The 22,048-nt window shown below is 43.1% G+C and overlaps 1 protein-coding gene across 4 annotated transcripts in view; it reads left to right on the top strand.

The window, feature by feature from the left end:
• triob (trio Rho guanine nucleotide exchange factor b) overlaps positions 1 to 22,048 on the top strand; it is a 105,473-nt gene that overhangs the window by 27,427 nt on the left and 55,998 nt on the right. For all 4 annotated transcript variants that reach the window (XM_076736385.1, XM_076736384.1, XM_076736383.1 and 1 more), the window contains exons 3-8: positions 12,608 to 12,682; positions 15,125 to 15,239; positions 17,456 to 17,648; positions 18,794 to 18,898; positions 19,111 to 19,581; positions 20,451 to 20,573. In XM_076736385.1, coding sequence (XP_076592500.1) covers positions 12,608 to 12,682; positions 15,125 to 15,239; positions 17,456 to 17,648; positions 18,794 to 18,898; positions 19,111 to 19,581; positions 20,451 to 20,573 — 1,082 coding nt within the window. The remainder of the gene's footprint in view (positions 1 to 12,607; positions 12,683 to 15,124; positions 15,240 to 17,455; positions 17,649 to 18,793; positions 18,899 to 19,110; positions 19,582 to 20,450; positions 20,574 to 22,048) is intronic.

Raw genomic sequence — 22,048 nt, 5'->3', positions numbered from 1 at the left:
TTCATAGTTCAAGAAAGCCAGATGAATGTGCTTAGAAATCGACATTTCTTTCAGCGCTTGTCTCATTAGGTAGATTAATACTCTTGTTAAATACTTGTAATGATGATAGGAGGACATTATTTACTGTACATTAAGGGTCTTTACTGTAAATGCCGCAGTGCAAAGCTCACAGTCACCAACAGAGTCAAAGTATTAGTCAGAGAGAAGATTACAACCAATCATTATTAAAGCCTATTTCACCCGCAAATCCACCAGCGACAACTGTTTGGCTGGCTTAACTTTTTTTTTTTTTTTTTCTCTGTGAGTAGCTAGCCAGCCACACAGGGGAGAAACTGTTTAATGCAAAGCAGCACTTGTTACTAAATCTTGTTTTGGGGAGGGGTTAGTGACATGCAGGGAAACGGCAAAAAGAAAAAGCCAGTTGGTGAAGGCGTAGAGGAGCTGGCAGTGCCTTTGGCTTTCTGCGGCTCAGTGGGTGGCAGGGCGTTGGCCAATATATGGTACAGCAGTTGTTCAGTTGCCTCCTCACCATGCAACAATGGTACAATTAGAAAGCTAGAGCTGGTAGGGTGATAATCGTCCACTGAAGCCCCGTGTAGGGTCTAGTGTAGGACTTGATTGATCGGGACGACTCCAAGCTAGATCTGGTTTACGATGGCAGTGCTGGATAACCACAGCTGGCAGTACGCCCAGGCTGGAAAAACCCTGATCAGACTCTCAGGTAGAGTATTTCCCTATCATAAATGTATTCTATCTGAATATTTTGATTCCTATCAAAGTAGTAAGACAGTGTTGCCTCAAGTGTACAACTGAAATGTCTGCAGTCAAAAAGAAGCAGTGGGATATTTAAGAAAACACCTTTAAATTTCTAAAGATAATTTAATGGTAATGATCTCGAACCTCAGTAGATGTCAGAATATTTTATTTGTTCCGCTTTTAGATTATTTATGTGTTGCATTGCTTTGTCTTTTTAATCATGTGAACCCAGCACTCTTGTCAAACAGTACCTTCAGTAATGAATGTAGCTGTTCTAAATGAGAATACAGTGATATCTACATCACCTTGTTCTGTATTTTGTTTCAAACAAGACACGTGACAGTGATTTAAAACACTCTTTATAATGCAAATTAGAAAAATCTCCCCTTTGTTGCATTAAGGGCAAAGGGAGGGAATCGTGTACCCCAGTAAAACTGACCAAATCTGCAGCTTTGCAAACTCAACTGCAGTTTTGTGTTATAGTAAGTTACTGTATGACTGTTATTTGTTAAGCATTTGAACATATGTTATGCATGTGAGGAAACCACAATGCTCTGTGTAGCAGTGATGGATTCATACACATATTAAGGGAAATGATGCAACTTCTACTGTTTTCATTCGTGATGTATTTGGCAGTTTATCAGTAATCCATGGGCCAACAAATTTGGCAACAATAGTATGTCTATCGCCTCCATCTGAGAATAGATAGGGGGTGAATGATTGGTTGACTGGATAATAGACTGCGCCTAACCCTCAGCATATGCTCGTGCTGTTCCCTGGACACACAGTAGTATGGATAACACATGCACACTGTTACAAGAAAGTCCTACTTTTAACATGCAGTGCAATACAGCTGTGTTATAGCCATTCCCAAGAGGACAAAATAACAGGAACACCTCACAATGTAGTCCCAACCGATGCAAACGTCTTGCAGTAAAATAATAATGTTCTGAAGCATGAGAAGTTAATTAGTTATGCAGATATTCAGTTCAGTTTCTTTTAGTCGTGTTTCTGAGGCCGAGCTGTGACTTCTGTTCCTCTGTCACGGTACAGTTTGCCCGAGTAATTGTGACGCATTATCTTGTGTTTGCAACAGATTTGACTCAGACAATGACGATGTGAGCCTGTCGTACGCATGTGAGTTATTTCAAGTTGGGCTAAAAGAACAGCTGTAACATTGAGATGTCTGTATGAGCTGGCACATGCTGCTAATTTATGTCAGTGTCTTATGTTTGAGATCATTTAGGGGATGCTTCCAGGAAGTGAAGGGGCCACTATATGTATGAACATTACTGTCGTTTTATACGCTTTACCATCTCATGGTTATGTTGTCCTGTTTCCAGTTTAGTATGGACCATTGTGCTCAGCTGTGCTACATAGACATAAACTGTTTTTGCTACTAGAGGATATAAATAGAAAAACAGAAAAGTTTACTCCTGCTGAAGCTTGTGTTTACTGAGTGCGGAGGCTAAACATAACACCCTGCTTAAACACTTAGTAAGCCTGCACAGCTACGGCCTGATAGCCGTGGTCGATCTCTGCCAGGTGCTGAAACAGGTCAACGAAACTCTCAGACAAGTACAGCCCTTAACATCAAACTTGGCTTTTACCGCGACAAATACTCTGATCAGGTGGCTAGAAGATAGTACTGCCATCACTCTCAATTAGACATGGAAGTGTTCTTTTTCATCCACTCTTGCTCAATCACCAAGACTTGGTGCCTGCAGGGGTAATGGATGCAGATGTCTGAGGAGATGACTGCTGTGAGGTGATTAGGAGAAATAGTGGTATTTGTCATGAGGAGAGGCAAGCTGAGGGAGGATTTATAAGACCTGTGGCATAGTTGAATTGAAAATAAGACCTGGGACAAAACCTGTTGTCACAGGTCCAAGTTGTCACTTGTGATGATGACTGTGTAATCAGTTGATTGATATTTTCACTTGGGTTAGGGGAAGCGTTTGTCCCTATAGAAGAGCTTTTCATTTTTATAGTCGGATCAATAGAAAAGTTCTTTGTCAGACCCTGTAAAAGCTTTAGTATCAAAGTACAATGCTTTCACACTGCCATGACAGGCAGTGTACAGGGAAATGAAAATCCAGTAGATGACCCATTAAACTTTGTTGAAGACTTTAAAAACTCACTACACCTGCAGACACTGTAGATGTCCCATTTTTTATGCACCCCAGGAGGAATTGTTACGACAGTCCTTCTGCTTAAATGCCGCACAGATACAGAATGGAGCTGATAATGACGAGACAAGTGCTTCCAATCAAAGCGCTGCTGCTTCAGTCCGACACTGACAATACCCAGAAGGCCTTGTGCCTGTCAAAAGTGCAGACTGTTGGTGCAGAGTCCTTTCAAATTTAGCCATGTTACAGTGTGTGGACACAAAGCCCCCCCAAAAAAGGACAAACAAAGACAGCATTAAGTACTGGCAAGTGGCATAGAGGGTTGCCAATAGCGAGGCCTAAGGGAACAGTAAGTATGTCAGAAGTCAATAGAGTCAACAGGGGGAGGGGAGGATACAGCGAGAGACGGGCAGGCAGGGTGGTAGGACGTCACATGAGAGATGAGAAACAAAGGAAAAAAGGGAGAAGAGGAGATTTGTAAATTGTACACGGAGGTGAGGTTGTTATCCAGGTTCACTGAGGTGTGAAAGGAATAGAGAAACAGCTGTAGCGCCAGAATAAGAACACATACAGTACTTATATTCTGTCAGGGTTTATTACAACCTGAAAGAGATCACAAATGAAACCAACCACACACACACACACACACACACACACACACACACTCAAACAGACAGTCGTGTGGATTTCCTTATTTGTGTTTAGCATGCATCCAGCCCTGGGCTGTCTCCAGGTTGCATGTGTCTTTCTTTGTGCATTTCGTCTTCTAAAGTATATTATTGTCAGTGCTTTTACTAAACAGGCATTCTGCATTATTAAGAGTGTAATTTGTGTGTGGTGTTGTGTGCAGCGCTGCAGTATACTGAGAGCACAGATGTGAGCACAGTAGTTCATTATACAGCATTGAAACTGCTATGATTGTGCCCTTTACTGGTCTCACACACAGCTCCGTGAAGTAGCCCTCATATGCACACTCACCAGCTTGCATAAGACTGCTGACCATTGTTTATCTCCACGTTGCCCCTCAGCTGCTCACACACTGTACTAAATAAGAGTTATATTTAGCGAATTTGTTGTGCTGAATGGTGTGAACATGATTTACAGAGCTTTCTGTTCTGCTCTACTCTGTATGGTGTGTTGTTCATTTCAGAGAGCTCTTAATCTGTCGGATATATTTAGCTTTCCCTCTGTCCTCCCCTACGGTTTCGTTGTGTCATGTTCAATAATGAATTGTTTATACCCATCATAATGTGGTCGAGAATAGCATTTAGGTTACTTGCCTCGACTGGATGTGTGGAAATGTTGATAGTGATGTGCTGAAACATTCAAAGTAAAAACACTCGCTGCGTTTTAACAGTAAAAGTACTCATTGCATCAATCATCTCACAGTTACATTGTAGTAGCACAGTGCCTGTTGAGCTGTCTCCAGTGCTCACATTTGTGTTTTGAAGGGATTCGTCAATTAGCCTACTTGTCAATAAACAGAAAATTAATCAACAAAAGCTCTAATTATTGATTCATCGTTTGAGTTAAGCAAAAATGACAAATGTGATCTAGTTCTGGTTTCTCAAATGGGAAGATCTGCTGTTTTATATTTTCATAAATTGTATGTTTTGGAGTAGCGTACTGACTGTTTTGACCATGTCAGCTAGGGCGACTGTGGCTCAGGAGGTAGAGCGGTCGTCCACTTATCAGGAGGTCGTGGTTCAATCCCTGGCCTGGACATGCCAAAGCATCCTTGGGCAAGATACTGAACCCCAAAACTGCCCCCGTTGCTGTGCCATCGGTGTGTGAATTCATATGAACATCGCTTTGGATAAAAGCGTCTGCCAAATGACTAATTGTTATTGTAGTTGTAGCTTGTGCCATGGGAACCTGTGATGGCCGTTTGTCATTTATCATGGGCAGATTAATGAAATTATGACCATTAACATAGAAAAAGTATTTGAAGCTGCTACAGTGACTCCATATACTCTGCAGGAAGAAACATATATCAGTGCTTCATTGGTGGGATGGCATTGTTTTATCTGAAGGTGCCACACTTCAGTTACAGATTGAACACTGAAGCACATTGTCAGAGCTGTACTTCCTACTCTACCCATTTGTTATGACTTATTCATACCCTTTTGTGCTGTGCTTTGGGGTTATATCCAGGTCGAGGGGTTGCGGTAGGAGCAAAGTGTTATTTTTACTGTAAGCCACACTGTAGCAACAATACGAGAAACCCGATGAAAGTTGAGCTCACCACAGTCCCCCGGCCCCCTGCCAGCTCCGGCTGAAGGTCACAGAACTGGAGTAGAGTGGAGGCTGCTAGAAGTGCAGCTTTGTATCTGAAAGAGGGACAGAAAGACCGTGTGCGAGCGGAAGATAGCAAAATAAATAAAAGGGGCTGAAGAGAAAGAAAGATGGAGCGAGAGGCAGAACAAGAGAGAGATAGAGCTCTAAGTTGTTTATCTTATCCCCCTGTTGCACCGGGGCAGCGTACGCTTGCTGTTATTCTAGTCGGGGTTGTCACTCAGGGGACCTGACAAACAACCTGCTTGTAACAGCCCATCGTATAGCCAAGGATCAACACTCATATTGCCCACAACAACACGCAGGGCAATGTAAGCCTGATATCCCTACACACCAGGGGGTTGAGCAGAAATAGTACAAAACATGGCATCTTCATATGGCAGATACATGATGAAAGTAGATGTGTTTAGAAGCTCTGGTTATAGAACTAAAAGCAGAATTGTTCATTGAAGCCTCTTGGGTGAAACAGCTAAAGAATCCCAATTTTAGATCAACATTAGACACCGGTTTGAGTGTTATAGAATGCTCAGCATTTTGATGTTTGAACTTTAAGTGTAACTCAAAGAGCCGCTGCTGGCTTGTGTCAAACTCCCAGGTGGTTTGGATATTTGTAATCCGCTAGACTTGTCTCAGCCCCGACAAGCTGACATATCATAACATTAACAGCGCCACAAAACAGAAGAGCTCGCTGGTGTTACTGCCAACGCCGGCCGTAGACCGCGTGTCACCGGTGGGAGACATTCAACGCTAGAAGTTTCCTGGAAGATACTGATGATACTTTTCTCATAGTGAGATATTGATTTTCGTGCTGAAGTGAATTCCCTCGAGGGTCCACAGTGGCCTGTGACCTGCTTTCTGCTGCCTGGGTTCTGTTTAGTTCTACCCAAAAAGCAGATAAAGTGGCACATCCCTCTCTCCAAGGGAGCACTATTCTTAGAGCCCTGCAAAGGGTGCCAGTCATGCTGCTGCACTGTGAAACACAGGTCAGAACACAGGCACACACACACACACACACACACACACACACACACACACACACACACACACACAAGTTGGCACAGACGCATATAAAAACGCAAAGTCACAAATGTATGCATGCAAACCCACATGCATTCACTCACACAGGGATAGACACACGCAGAATAAGACTAAGCACGCGTCCTGTAACTCTAGCGCAGTAATGACTAAGCCAATCTACTCCTGCGTTTCCTCTGTTTCTGTGCTGCTCACAAAAGCTCCCCACATTCTAAGCCAGTCTTAAGTCAGGCCAAACTGAGCCAAACCAGGCTGAGCAGAGTGACAAATGCCTCCCAGTTGTCTCTTTTCACTCAGGCTCATAGTAAGGTTCACATACTGGGCTCTCACCCAGAGCTGAAGTTTGAAAGAGCCATCTGAAACCCATCACAGTCACATGCACTGTAAAGTTCTGTGTAGACTGGAGCAGACGCTAAATTCTAAAAGAGCTTACAATCATACAGCTGCGGCTACAAATGAATCATGAGAGTCCCTTTGTTGCATCTGTACTTTGCTGTCCTGAAATATAGCTGAATGGTCAAGTGATGGGTGCACATCATTGGTATTTAGATGTATTTCATAGTGATTACTCTGAATCTTCGGGTCTTTCCAGTTATCCTCGCTGGCAGCAGGGATGCGTCTCGTCTGTTTTGTGCTGAGGCGGTCAACACAACAACCAGGGGATTTATACTGTAGTATTTCTGCAGTCTTATGGAGAGAGCCTGCTCTGCTCTGCTGTACTACACATACAGCCGAGCTTGTAATTGCACCGAATTTGAGGTTAAGAGGTTATGAGCCAGAGGATTGGCATCATGCAGTGTGCCAGGCTGTGCAGATGCACCATGTACAGTCTAGCCTGTGGTCGAAGGGATTGGAAGCAAAGGGATTGGAGCAGTGCACGGAGGCCGTCTGCTCCGATGTGCCGTGGAAAGATGACACGAACGTGCAGTTGTGTTCATTTTGGGGATGTGATTTGGGGTTATGATGCTCATAGGTGAAGAAACTGGTTGTGTTTATTGCTGCACGTTACAGTTTTGGTCAGGGGTTTATGAACTTTTCCCATTCTGGTCTAAACTTAGTGCATTCATTCCCCCGTTGCATCTCATTAAAGCCCTGTAAAAACAAGTCTGTAACCCAGTTTGGATCTTAAAGGATGTAGGATGTTTTCAGTCTGTGGTGTGAAGAGTTGTTGCAAGGCACAAGCACAGTCTGCTCTGTACTTGTGTGTTCAGATCCTCGTGTGTGTGTGTGTGTTTCCAGCCTGAAGTTAGGAGGGCAAAAGGAAATGGATTGGCACACTTTCTGTGTGTTGTGCTGTTGTAGCGCCTCTGCTGCACAGCGATGTGAATTTAAGGATTTAGGGCACAATCCTTGTGGAGAGACAAGAGTTGAGTCGAGTGAATCTGTGCCGCTGCCTCCTGCTCCCTGTTTGCTGTCTAAATACATGCAGAGCAGCAGGAGTGAAAATGAAGTGTACTCACTGCTCTCGCTGCATGTTGTGATGGAAATGCTCTCACAGTGATCAAGCTTTGCGAAAACATAGCCTGAGCAATTATTTTAAAACCAAGATGGAAGCGTTCAGTCCCATCAGTATGCTCAGTCATTCTGTGTCTTCAAGTCCAATGTAAGCTACAATTTTGTGTCTTCACCTCTGTATTCTGTGGTTTTGTGTTTTACTAGAATATCACTGCTCAACCAAAAGGGTTGGCTGACCTTTGAGCTGCACAAAGCCACACAATTAGACAAGTTGCTGCCATCGCTGAGCAGACGTAGTTTGCATTAGTATAAAATTGGCCAAACTGTAACTGTAATTTGACAGTACGTCTCATGTCCATGTGGGATTTATGAATGATAGGCAGGGGTGGGAGGTTTTTGTTGGCGTTGTGGGTAAAAAAAAAAAAAAAAAAAAAAAATAGTGTTCATTTGTCTGCAAGTTCTTATTTGCCAGCCCCCTTACCAAGACACAAGAAGAGAAATGAATTTGCTTAATAGCCTTTTCTTGCAGCATTCCACTGTTTAGACACTGAACAATTATTGCATATTTATTAGGTGGAAAAGAGCTCCAGTACAAGAGACAAATCACTCAAGAACGTCACCAACTGCCTGAATATGGAGTATATAAATGTGCAAATCACCAACATGACAAATAGTTCCACTCTTACATTTTAAAGTGCATAGAAGACAAGTGAGAGCATTACTGTATATCATGTCGAGGCAAATCACGTGTTGTCAAGCCAGCCCAAGCACAAAATACTGCACGACGTACAGTCATTGTCCCTTTTAATGTACGCATGCCTCCATTACTAAATCTGCACAGAGGAAGAGAGTGCACATGTAACTGCCCATGTTTGTATGCGTGTGTGTTTCTGCGTGTGTGTCATGAATGACAGACTGGCGTCCGACACTCCAGCATTGCTTATGTCTGAATGATCCACTACCTGTCCTGTGTCGTTGATCTCCATATCCCGCTGTCATCGCCTTGTATTTCCTGTTACTATGCGGATATGCAAAGACAGATGTGTCACAGTGAGAGCTGAAAAAAAAAAAAAAAGACTTCCTACCTTTCGTCTTCATTCTCCTGCTTTGAATTCTAGATTAGAAAAATAATAATCAGAGAAAAGCTTGCGGTAAAAACCTTATTTCTTGGACGAACACTATGCATTTCACCTCATTTTACAGTGCACTGAGTGCAGGCTGCCAGTAAAATGGATTGCTCTCATTATGAGTGTGTTATGAACAAGCAGTCTGTGATTGAAAAGCTTTATTTCATGCTCGGCAGACTTGTAAATGAGGGGATGTGTGTAGCGAAGAGAGGAGATTGTCGTGTGTGTTCTGGTGTGTTGGTGTGTGTAGCGAGAGGCGATGATGGGATTTCATGAATCACAGTGTGCAGGGTAATACTTCATTTCCGTGGGATATTGCATGGGTTATTGCTGCGCAGTTGCATGTATACTTGCAGCATTGTACTATGCTGACATCACATTTAATGGTCACACAGTGGAAGCAAGTCACTCTTCACCAGCAGCTGTTTATATTTTGCTGCTCTCCATTTTTTTTTTTTATGATCATGCAAACCTTTATGTGGAAATTTCCAACCTGATCTCCAAAATCCGGTGTCGCAGCATTAAGATATGGAACTTGCATGGCAGCCACATCTGTTTCTAGCTTACTGCAGCCTTCCACATAAACCCAAAGTGCCAGACTCGGTCTGATGTGGTGTTCAAAAAGGTGACGAACTGCAGTTTTTAGCGGGGCTGCAGCGCTCTGAGAGAGGTCAGTGTTGACTTTATGCCAGTGTTTTACATAAACCGCCACAGTGAGGAATGTGTCTGGGCACACTTCACAGGAAACACATACGCACACATTGGCTAACACACAAGGTGCAGGAGGAGTGTTTTTTTTTTTCTCTCTGCCTGTGCCCTCTGTTGCTGATGTTCAATGCACACATACACACACTCTGAATCTTTTGAAGACGCAGAGTGAAGACTACGCCATGCAAAGCCTTCTCACCATGTCCTCTGTGTGTGAGCGATAGATGGAGGGGTGGCGGGCTGGATGAGGAACAGGTGCAGCAGGTTATAAAGAGACAGTCAGCAACAGATAGGGAGATCATAAAAACTACGAGTGTGGATTGCGAGGGACTCACTCCGCTATTTGACCCTCTCCCCCTCTCCTCTAGCCGGCCGTGGAGAGAGAATGAAACCGTTATTGCCACCTCATCTCATCTCAGCTGGTTGTGACATTGTCCGCGAGTCAGGTTGTGTCCAGTCCGGCCACTTCCCACTGTGAGCTAATGTGCTGTCATCCAGGCCTGACTGCCGCTCCTAACTCCCTCAGACCGTGGATGAAATCGATATTACGGGAGCCATTAAAACCCATAGGAGTTATTTAGCTGTCTCTTTCTGCAGTCTCCTCTGTCTGTATTATTATCTGTCTCGCTGTACACTGCAGTTTTGTCTGTCCCCATTCTTCTCTTCGCTTTCTCATATGAATCATTATCAGCCTCTTCCTGTCATTTCATGCCACACACTTTGTTGTTGTCCCTCTCCCTTTCAGTCTGCCTTTGATCCATATATCTTTTCATCTGTCCATCCATCCGTTTGTGTAGCTTTCTGTCATTCCGTCTGTCTTTGCTTTGCATTCTGTTTCTTCTTCTCTGGATTGTAACTCATTTGCAACCTGGGAGGAGCAGTCACAGGTTTAATGACACTGAAAAATGTCTTCATTTAACTGTTTCGCTCCCTGCTTGTATCAAGCTGTGGCCTGAAAAATATCCAAATTTTGCAGAAACTCCTGCTTCAGATTCTGGCTTTGCTATCGTTTAAAATAAATTTACAATCATGACTGACTTGTTTGAGGGCATCCAGTTTGCGTGTGTGTGTGTGTGTGTGTGTGTGTGTGCGCGCGCGCATGATTCAGCCCTCAGCAGTCTATCCACTACCTAATTAGTTCATTTCCATTCATAGTCAGTGTGATTAAATGTTTATATTATAACTGTCAAAGCAGCGCAGTGTTCATGTAAAGTTGTTCGCTCTTTCCTCTACAGTTTGCGTTTTTGGCCCCGATCTGTTTCCAAAAAAGGAGCTTGGAAATATTCTTCTTTTTATTTTTCAGATTTATTCCCCCCAGATTGCATTCTCATCACATTTTGGCACATCTTACAGACACATCAGCAGGAATGTGCCGACTGTATCTGAATAGGTTGTGAGTTGAGGCCGTGATGTATTGAAGTCCAAGTGAAATTAAATTGCATTTTTTGTGCATGCATACCTTACGCATACATATACAGCCAATCAAATCTTGCACTAAGCAGTAACGTCAGCATTCTAGCATAGGCAGATGGTCACATTGAGCCAGACCGCAGCCTGCTGCAAAAGAGCCACAGTCCCTGAACAACAACACGTTAGCTTTCCTGCTAAAGTCTAACTTATAAAGATTGCAGCGTAGCTGATTGAACAGGCCGTCCATCAAAGTGCGCTGCTCAGCTGCAGCACATTAAACAGCACGTGAACTTACTGTACATGCAGGTGTCACTTTGGTCCAGTTAGATGCTGCTGCGGTCCTTACTCTTTGAAATCACTGCTAACAACAGGCTGTCTGCTCACAGGCTGCAGCACAAGTTTGTTTACTTTGTCTCTTGTTCATTATGGTGTCAGCAGCTGTCAATCAAACACAGACAGACACGCCCCTCCAGACGCTGAGATTAAAAGGAGCATTTCTGATATTTCCCCAAGGACTTTTTTTCTTCCTTTTAATGATAAAAGCATTTAAGAGTTGGACTTAAAGAAGTTCAGAAAATCCTTCATTTTACTATTTCGGGTACAATCCAGTGCAGTCTGTCTCATGGTAATGTAAGAAGTTGATGCAGTTTATTTGAGGGTTTTTAAGTGACATAAGTGCTGTTTTTGGTAATCATTTGATAGTGATCAAATCTGTGATTTCTGATTATGATTTGCTGTTAATGCACAACTTCAAGTACATGTTCCTGATATAGTTTATGTGTGTGTGTCTGTGTAAATGTGGAAGTGATGACTCACAGCTGGAATGAGGGTTATCTGATGACATCACCAGCTAACTGCGTCTGCAGAGAGGTGCTGCCCCCCCCACCTAATCACTTGCACGCACTCACATATTCAGTGGTCAATATCAGGGCTGATGTGTATTTTTTACTAACTGCAGCATTGTCGCTTTCAGCTGTAGATTGTTGTGCTTTGAGGTGCATAAAGTTGATCAATGTGGCATTGATGGAGAGTTTTTAATACCAACCAAATGAGAATGCACTTTATTTTGATAAAAGCCTTTAACAGTTATCATCAGATTCGTTATACCATGGACATCAAGAAAATACGGTACGATATCCCTACATTATTCTGTTCAGTGGATCAGCTGAATCACTCGTCTTCATGATTGACTGACCAAAGAGATAAAAGTCAGCTGGTGTGAGCGAGTGTGTTTCTGTGTGTGTGTGTGTGTTGAATTGCTCCATCTTGCTTCCTGGTATTAGCCAGTGTGCCATCTGTTGAAGAGGCGAGGCAAAAGAGTTGACATTTGAAGAACATACTGCAGCAGAGCAGGGGGACCATGGTGGGAAGCATACCAGGCGAGGCTAAACATTTAGGTCTGCAACATAGCTAATTATCATGATCAGAACGGATCAAATGATGCTATTTTTGAAATCCCATCGCTGCAGCACAGCGTTGCTCACTTTGATATCAACACACCATGTGATTTCACCACATAAATGCGTTTTTTTTAAATGCAGCTGAACAGAGAATTGTCCATGCTAATGGCCAAACAAACATTGACCAACTCAATGCATACAAAATATGTCGGATTTGATGTCAAAGCATTATAATTGGTGTAACTGGTTGTTTCTGGATTTTGCTTGCTGACTCTGCTTCTCTGTGTTTCAGGGTTTCATCGCAATGAGGATATGAAGGCCATCGATGTGCTTCCCATCCTCAAGGAGAAGGTTGCCTTTCTCTCAGGTCAGACAAATACAGTCACAGTATATATATCGCTGATCTGATGATGTCACTAAATGAAATGTCTTATGTCTCATGTGTAGAAATCAATTTCAATCGCGGTGTTTATAAAGAACAGTTGGGAATCAGGTTAATGTTTTTGTTCAAGCTGATATTGGCCTTGATCTTAGATGAGCTTGTTAAAATTTCAAGCTCTTTCCTTCACTTGTTTGAAGGAGCTATTGTATCCCAGTATTGCTGCAGAGACCTTGCATGTGTGGGTGGGTTTTGTTTCATTCATGTATTGCCGTGTCACGTGCTGATGCAAGAAACGTTTTGTTAGACAAGACAAATGCACAATGTGTCATCAAGTCATTTCGACAAAAGTGGAAAATTCAGTCTCATACAATCTGCTCAATTTAATGTCAGCCAATCAGAAAGAAGCCTTTTGTTTGAGCATAATTAACATCTTGTGTTGTTAATTGAAGTTCCTCCAAGAGATCCAAAGATCGCAATAATGATAAAATCAACACGGTTGCAACAAATAGTGTCAAATTCCCTTTGAGATATCAGAGTTGTGTAATATGTGTTGCTCTGAATTGTTGTCGTTCATTAGACAACTTGAAACTTGCAGAAGTACTCAGAGAAGTGTTGATAGATGGTATAATCAGGTCAGCGATATGTTAATTTTTAAAATGGATAAATGTCAACCTAGAAAATCTCATCGAAATAAGATTCTTCAGAAAAGGAGCTCCGAGCCATAATGGAACAACTGAAATATAGATATAGGCAATTTACTTTTCTATGGAATTTATGATAATACAAAATTCAATTTTGGAGAGGAACCGGGACTCAGGAGATTGTAGAAAACACCTATTGAGGTTGTTTTAAGCAGTGAAACTCTTTAAAGTAGGAAAGAGTTTGTACTCAAAAAATGGGAGCAAGAGTTTGCTGATTTATTTTCAGGATCATACTCCTTCTTTGGATGATATTGGTTTTAGAAAAGCTTGTGATTTCAAAGATGAAGATAATATAAACCAGGATGGGTATTCATCCAATGTGCTTTTGAATTATGATTTTACTTTGAAGGACGTGATAACTGCTAGACATAAGTCAAAGATTGTTTGTTTCAATTTTGTTGTAAATACACTATTGTTCCTCCTGCATGATCATATTGATTTTTAACTAGTGTCAGAACAAGAATTTTGCAGTTGACTTTCAAAAATAACGAGATTTACTTACTTTAAAGCTCTTCAAAGCAGGGTCAGATGGCAGATTTTATGAAGTGTTCACTGTAGTGTCATTATACAGTTGTCCTGTTGCTTGTATAGAAGTAAATAACACACAAAACAATTGGTTTAGAACTTCCTTTGGTGGTAAACAAGGTCATGTTTATTCTGTTACAGTGGCTTGTTGAAGTTAAGGAATAACTGAGGTGTACATTTGAACAGTTCAACTCTGGCCTGGTGCACATGATGCTGCTCTACGAGCCGAATCTGACGATGATTCACAAAAGATGTTTGATTTGTTAAGACCTGATGTCACAGGTTGAGGTTGTCAGTAAATCAAAGTAAGACTCAAATGACTCATTTCAGGAAAAAAAGTTATTCCAGGAAGTAGCAAAAATATGACTTTTGGGACTGTAACACTGGAATATACACCTGAATGTAAGTATTTGGGATTTACTTCGGATGAATTTGTGACCGATGAAGTGGGAATTAAAATCTTGGCAGAGCAGAGAGGGAGAACTTCAGGGTCTGTTGTCAGCAAGTTTGAAATATGTAGAGCTCTTGCGTGTTTTACTTACTCACAACTGTACGATGCGTCTCCCCCATGTTAAATTATTCTTAAGGCATGTGGGGATTGAAAGAATGTAAACTAGCAGACTCGACACAGAGCTGCAGCTACAGATGCACGCTGTTTCTTAGCCGTTCATATGAACACAATTGCAAGAAAGTCACTTGCTAAATTTGGAAAAAAAATGGTTCAAAGACATCTTGTTGAAATCAGACATATATCTAACTCAAGCACAATTATAGCACTCAACCTTTTTCTGACTCGTCATGGTGCTGACCTGACCTCTACCGCATTAGTGTTAACTGCATGGGCATTGTCATAATTGTGCATTTGAGAGAGTGTTTTTCACCATTAATAATTAGTGTTGGTCGTTACTGCGCTCCCTGACTGAAAGGCTATTGCTAGTCTTGTCACCGTGAGACTAATTTGAGCTTGACTCTTCAATTTGACTCAGTATAGTCATGACTAACTGCAGAAATATTCACAGATGGCACCCATACAAATTAGCTGCTGTCATCTCAGAGGACTACTGCACTCACTCGGTATCTTTTGGGGAGGTTATAAATAGTCTTCTAAAATTTTAGTCTGCTACAGCCACACTGCAGTATTACCTCGATGAGAAGTAGCTGTTATTTAACGACTTTTCTGCCGTCGGATTTCTGCCCAAAGGTGGCAGAGACAGACGCGGAGGTCCCGTCCTCACCTTCCCAGCACGGAGCAACCATGACAGAATACGACCCGAAGACCTGCGCAGGCTCATAGCCTATCTGGCTACTATTCCCAGGTAGGAAATGAGCGTACAAACACATCTACAAAGACTTTCAGTGGAGGATTCCTACTTTATCAATCCGCCTGACTTACAGACCCTGTTCTTGATCCTGGGTTAATTTGAAACAGACTCCCGGCCTCTAATGCAGTCACACTCACACACATCCCATCTCTTTCTTTGTGTCGGGCGAGCCCACCTTGCTTGGATTTAAAATGCTGACCTGAGGCTACAAAGAGCCGGGCTGGTTTTGTTTTGGGTTCTCTGTGAAGATTCAACCCCCCCCCCACTCCATTTCCTCCCAACTCTCTAGAAAAAGGCACACTACTCCTTTAAGTAGGTTACCAATATTTAGTAACTCTCCTCTCTCTCACCCTGCTATTGATCTTGTCGAGTCAGAGAGGTCAGCTCTCATTAAACAAATTCTCATGTAGACTGCCACCTCTTCTTTTTTTTTTTTTTCCTGTTTCCCCGTTTGCACTGTTTTATCGTTTGCACTCAAGTCTAAAAACTGCTGCAGGAAGCATGTAGCCACAGGATGTCCTTGCATTGCTAGCTCTGTAGTTCTGTGCAGGCTGACGTTCAAGTCGAAATGCTCCTCTCCTTTCACATTCAACACTTAGCTCTAGGCTGTTCTGTTTGGAGTCAGCTGTGATTAGCTCGGAGGGAAGCTTGCACTCCTCTGTTCTGCTGCGTCTGATCTCCCCTGTGCTGCACTTTCTAGTGCTTTGCAGGTCTAGCGTTTAAAGTCTTTTTCACCATAGAGTTTTGTCTCGAGGCAAGAGGTGGTCCAGATCAGTTACAGCAAAAATTGAGTCCAGGTTTCGTCAGGGCTCCTTGAGGGCATTCTGGGATGTCCAAGGCAAAATCAAAAATACTCTTCTGTCTGTGTACATTTCAGTCAGCAGTAGTCAGCATGATGCCATTTTTGCATGGTGCAGATAGTTTGAGGCCTGTATTAAAGTGCAAAAACAAGAAGCAAAAAGAACTAAACCTTTTCAGAGTCGGCTAAATGATGGACCTGAAGGCTTACAAAGACTGTTTTGCTGTTCATTCTCTCTGCTTTTATACTTTTATGTGATGTCCGTTGGTGTTCAGTTTGGAGTGCAGACTAAGCTGAATAAATCAGTTTCATGTTAAAATGTATTACTAATAAAATGCATTGAAACCATATTCAAAGAGGTTATTTTTAGGTTACTTTCTCTGAAAATGATGTGTTACAGCAGTCAAAGACTGCCTTGTTCTGAATCAAGACATACTGGGTGCAGTTGGTGTACAAAGACTTCCAGGCCTCCAGAAGGCTCAACTCTGCACTAACAGGTAAAGCTAGATCTGTCAGAGGTGACCAGCTTGAGGCTCAGAAGGAACCATGTGTCACTAACTCAGAAGGAGGTCAGCTTCTCCTCCTCAGCCTGACTTCTCTTCCTCCTGTCTAAACATTTCTTCTTTCCCCGTTTTCTGTTACATGTGCCCCTCTCTCTCTCTCTCTCTCTCTCTCTCCCTCTCTCTCTCTCTCTCTCCCTCTCTCCCCTATACTCTGTTGCCTACACCTCTCCCTCCCTCTCTGTCTGTCTCTCTCTCCTATCTCCCTCTCCCTCCCTCTCTCTCTCTCTCTCTTCCCTACACTCTGTTTTTCTCTACCCGTTTGGCAGCCGATCTGTTTTCAGAGAGTGAGGTCAGAGTGAGTTAGAGCAGGAGGGCCTGCGTCTGTTTCTGTCTCCTAGCTAGACACATTCAGATTAAAGCCTTTAACGCTGAGAAACAACCTTTTATGGACTTATACAGCAGCAGGACTCCTGGTAAGCAGCAGTGGAAATTTCAACGCTTGAATGTTTTAACTATTTTTTTTCCTCCCCAGATGCTCTGGAGATTTGCATGGGATCTTTGGACTTCAAATCTTTTTGGCATCTTTGCAGTTAGAACAAACCCTTTTCACAAAATTTACAATGAGTCTTTTTTTTGTTTTTTTGGCTTTATATTGTCTCTATTTTGTTACATGGGCAGTGATGATAATGTGACTCAATAGTCTGGCATTGCTTCTTTTAGCTCATTCAGGTTTGTTCAGTCTCAAATTGAGCACATCTGATGGAGTTTGTCCTTTTGTCGTCACTTTTTTATACTCTCTCCTGGCTCTGATGTTCGCATAATAAAATTATTTCCAAGCAATCTGTCTTCTCATGCGTTTATTTGCTCTTTCTCATAGGATCTGACCTCTTTATTCATGTTTCCTGCAGCGAGGAGGTGGCCAGACATGGCTTCACAGTCATTGTGGACATGCGTGGTTCTAAGTGGGACAGCATCAAGCCTCTGCTGAAGATCCTTCAGGAGTCTTTCCCGTCCTGCATCCACGTCGCCCTCATCATCAAGCCAGACAACTTCTGGCAGAAGCAGAGGACCAACTTCGGCAGCTCAAAGTTTGAGTTTGAGGTGGGTGACGCTCTACATACTTTAATGACTTCTAATACACAAAACTAAGCATTTTCACATTTTTCAGCTTGGGTTTTGCTGTCGTGGACGTTGTACGTGAACCTTAAAGTGTGTTTCAAGTATAAGATTTGGAGATGGAGATATTTGGGGTGCTCATTAAATCAGTCTATTTTATATTAACAATTTGTTGCAATCTGTTAGAGTTCTCGTTAGTTGAGCATAGCCATCGGTCTTAATTTATCAGCTCTAATTGGACTGCTGCTCGGTGACAGTGGCACTGCTCCGTCCCGTGTGGGCATGTGGTGCTGTTATATTTAGTCCTGACCCAGTTACTATGGAAACAGGATACATATATAGGACATGGCGAAGTATTTTATCCCAACAGTAGTGAGTTGGGTTTGGACAAGCCACTTGTCTTCTCTGATGTCAAACACGTAGTGTGTGTGAGGAGGACACAGAGACGAGCAGGACGTCACAGGTTTGAGTCTGGCTAAAAAAAAGGCTAAAAAGTTGGAAGTTTTGGAAGCGATCGAGATGGGTTCTCGTCTTCCTCGTCAAGGACTGTTTTCACAACTGCTGTTCATCATCCAGCAGTGCAAGAAGATGTTTTTATAGCATACGCTCACACCTCCACCTATGGCGACTCCTGGAAGTGTGTGTTAGATCGCCTGCAGTTAAAAAGAAGCTAAGCCTGCAGTTTTTACAGCATCTGTAGCAGAAACCCCAAATCTCATCGTTTATTTTCTCTTTCTCTTTCTCTGTTTTTACTTCCTAAGAGTTTATATCTGTGTATTTCCATCTTATTAATGATAACATGAATGCTGCTTAAAATGTCTGGAATGTTGTTTTTTTTGTCGGCCCACCCCACCTATCTAAACAGCAGACAACACGTAGAGCCACTGACTCACACATTTTCGTAATCTGGGTTTAACAGTGGGAAATAGTTCGATCAGTTTGAGTATGGAGACGATGATGACTGGGATGATAATTCAATTGTGATGGCCTGTCTCCCTCTCATCCTCCCATTGTCCATTCTCAATCTTTTTCTCTTCTTTTCTTGTCCTGCGTTCACCCCTCTTTCACCTCATCTGTCTCTTTGTGGCACTTCTGGCTTCATTCGTCCCACATACACCCTCCCACACCAGACGGTGATGGTCTCCTTAGAGGGTTTATCCAAGATTGTTGACCCGTCCCAGCTGACAGCTGACTTTGAGGGCAGCTTAGAGTACAACCATGATGACTGGATTGAGGTTTGTATGCTTCCTCTTCTTTTTTTTCCAATCTCTTAAAAAAAATCATACAGAAAGCCACCAGGCTTTGACTTTAGGCTTTTTTATTTTTTTGTTTTATTAAGAAAACAGCTCTGCTCTTCAGAGCAGAAAGTCTTGTCTTACAGCAGTACTTGCTGAATAACTGAAATCATATTTTGTAAAACGCAGGCCACTTTTAACTTTCATTTCAGGTGCGGCTGTCATTTGAGACCTTTGCCAGCGATGCAGCACGGGCGCTGGCACGCCTCGAGGAGCTCCAGGACACCTTGTCCCAGCGTGATCTCCCGCGGGACCTTGAGGGGGCTCGGAGGCTCATGGAAGAACACGCAGCACTTAAGAAGAGGGCCACTAAGGCATCTGTGGAGGAGCTGGACGCACAAGGACGAAGGCTGCTACAAAGGCTACAGTCACAAACTGCAGGTGGGGGCAGTAGCAGCGAAAGCGGGTACGGCAACCGCTCTGGTGGAGCTAGCGGAGATCCCAACGACCATCATCACGGGTTCCACACGCATGCGGACGCACACAACCTTGTAGCTAAAGTGACGGGTTTGTTGGATAAGCTGCACGGGACTCGCCAAAATCTGCAGCAGCTGTGGCACATGAGGAAGCTGAAGCTGGACCAGTGTTTCCAGCTGCGTCTGTTCGAACAGGACGCGGAGAAGGTCAGAGTGCTGTTCTGCTCTATTCCATTCTGTTCTCCATGCTGTTCACAGGATGACTGAAACCATGTACAGGATAAGGTTAACTGGTTCCTCACTGCCTCCTCATATTCTCGCCCCTCGGAGCTTCTATGTTAATATGTGCCAATGTGCAGTTTGTTTCTTGGTACATGCAGGTATTTCAGGCCACACAGAAGCAAATCTGAGGCGTGAGCATGCATACGTGTGTGCCAGTCTTAGCCAAGTATTTGAAAACATTCCATTAATCCAGACAGTTAAATCCTCAAATCAACTTTCATCCCATGTAGGCCAGATTAGTTTTGTGTTATAAGATTGAGCTGTGAATGTTTTTTGTGTACTCAAAATGCTGTTTTATATTTTGGTCAAATATTATCTGAGCTGTGTGTTTGTGTGTGTGGAAAATGAGTGTGTGCCCGCATGTGGTCAGTGTTTCAGGAGTGTGTGGTGTTGCGTGTGTGGAGCTGGGAAATGTTTCTTTATGAACTGTGCAGAGCTGGAGGCAAAGGCAGAGGCCTGCTATAGAGAGTGTCAGAGCTGTAATTATGTGCACCTTTTCCATCCAAACATATGGAGAGAGAAACACAACAAGAACACACTGCTGCATAAATGAAAGGTTAAGCGCAGTGGACACGACGCATATATGCTCACACACACACGCAGACCTTGTTCTTTTGTTTCTATTTCTTACAGAGTAGCCTTGAAGATGATTTGGTCCTAGTACGCCAGTGAAAGGTTTTTGTTAATTACAAACATCAAACAACAGGCCCTCTCTTATTTTCACTGTTGTCGGTTTTTATTCGTAGTGCGTTCTGTGAAACTAACTGCATTTTCTCCCCCTCTTCCGTGTGTAGATGTTCGACTGGATCATGCACAACAAGGGGCTCTTCCTCACCAGTTACACAGAGATCGGAGGGAACCACCAGCATGCCGTCGAGCTGCAGACCCAGCACAACCACTTTGCTATGAACTGCATGGTAAGACGCTGTCTTTGTCTCAGTCGTGCACATGCACAGAAACACACTCACACATGGGCGATGCAGTCACAAACTATCATTATTACTGTCATTCACAGCAGCAAGCTAAGGCCTCCCACCCCTGTAAAACCACCACACACACAAACACACACCTCTTCTTTTCCACAGCCTTTATCCCAAAGCATCCTCTCCCGTGGGCCGTGGGCTGATATTTTCTGTCCTGCCACTTTCTCTCTCATATTATTCAGCTGTTTTCCACTCTGCCTCAACTCTGCCCCCTCTGTAATGTCTTGTCACAGTGCTGTTCCCATAATTGACCCATATTGCCTCCCTGCCCCTCCCATAGCTGTGTGCTGCCCTCTACTGCTCTGCTCCACAGCCCTCCCCGCCCTACCGCACCTCCCTGTAGTCTGTGGAGCTCAGCTGCTGACTAATAAGTGTAGCTGAAGACCTTACACTGTATCGACTGGATTGTTACAGCGCTCAGCTCTGTTAGTTCCTTTAACCCTTCATGGTTTTTCGTTACTAAAACTATACACCCAACCATCCCTGACCCTTCATTCCCGTTTGTGTTTGCGCTCCTCTCACCACAAACCATACACTGCCCTAATTCCCTTTTTCTTGTCACATTTTATGTTTCACATAATTCATCAATGACAGTCATGTTCTGTTGTAATACTACATGATCCCCATCTGACAGATATGACTCAGCACCCAGTTCACATGTATCAAAGATGTACAGGTTGGACTGAAGCAAATATTTTTTGGAATTGAAATTGGCTTCAAAACTATCAAAACTAACTTTTTCTCAGTCCATAAGTCACAGATATTTCACTTCACTCTCATAAAGTAACTATTGTTAGTGTGACAAAAGTGTAGCTAAGGGAGAGCAGGGCCCATGGCCTAAATCCTCCCACTCACAGTGTCACAAATCACTGGTGTTAGGAACCATGTGCAATGAGTGTCGTCAACATGAGGGCCCGGGGGCCGCCCAAAGCCAGTTGTGTCAACACTCCTGGTTGAGATAAACCAATAAACCCTGAGACAACAGAAGTAGAAAAGACAAATGGAACTGCAGTATAAACACACACATATACTCATAGTATGCACACACACACACACACACACACAGTCTCTTACACTCTGAGTGACCACCGCCCCCTCCACCCATTCTTCCACAGGATGCAGTGTTTCCTCTTCCTGTTGCCTGCGTGGCTGAATGGAAATCCATAGTGTTAGGGTGTGTGTATGTTTACATGCGTTCTTACAGCGATACTGGCTGTGCCCTCTTGTTTTTGTGTGTGTTTCCGTGATATGTGAAACTTTATGGGAGAGGAAAAACAAAGTGAAACAACACAATTACCTGTGCACATGTTGGCCAGTTTCCACTGATGTCTAAACATTGGCATTACTTGATTTTAAAACATAGTTGCATCAACATTGCTTTCTCACTATTGCATTAGCGTTCATTACTT

The sequence above is a fragment of the Chaetodon auriga genome, chromosome 8 (assembly GCF_051107435.1).
Source record: "Chaetodon auriga isolate fChaAug3 chromosome 8, fChaAug3.hap1, whole genome shotgun sequence".
NCBI lineage: Eukaryota > Metazoa > Chordata > Actinopteri > Chaetodontiformes > Chaetodontidae > Chaetodon > Chaetodon auriga.
The sequence above is the reverse complement of the archived record's forward strand: the minus strand, read 5'-3'. Positions and strand labels throughout refer to the sequence as shown.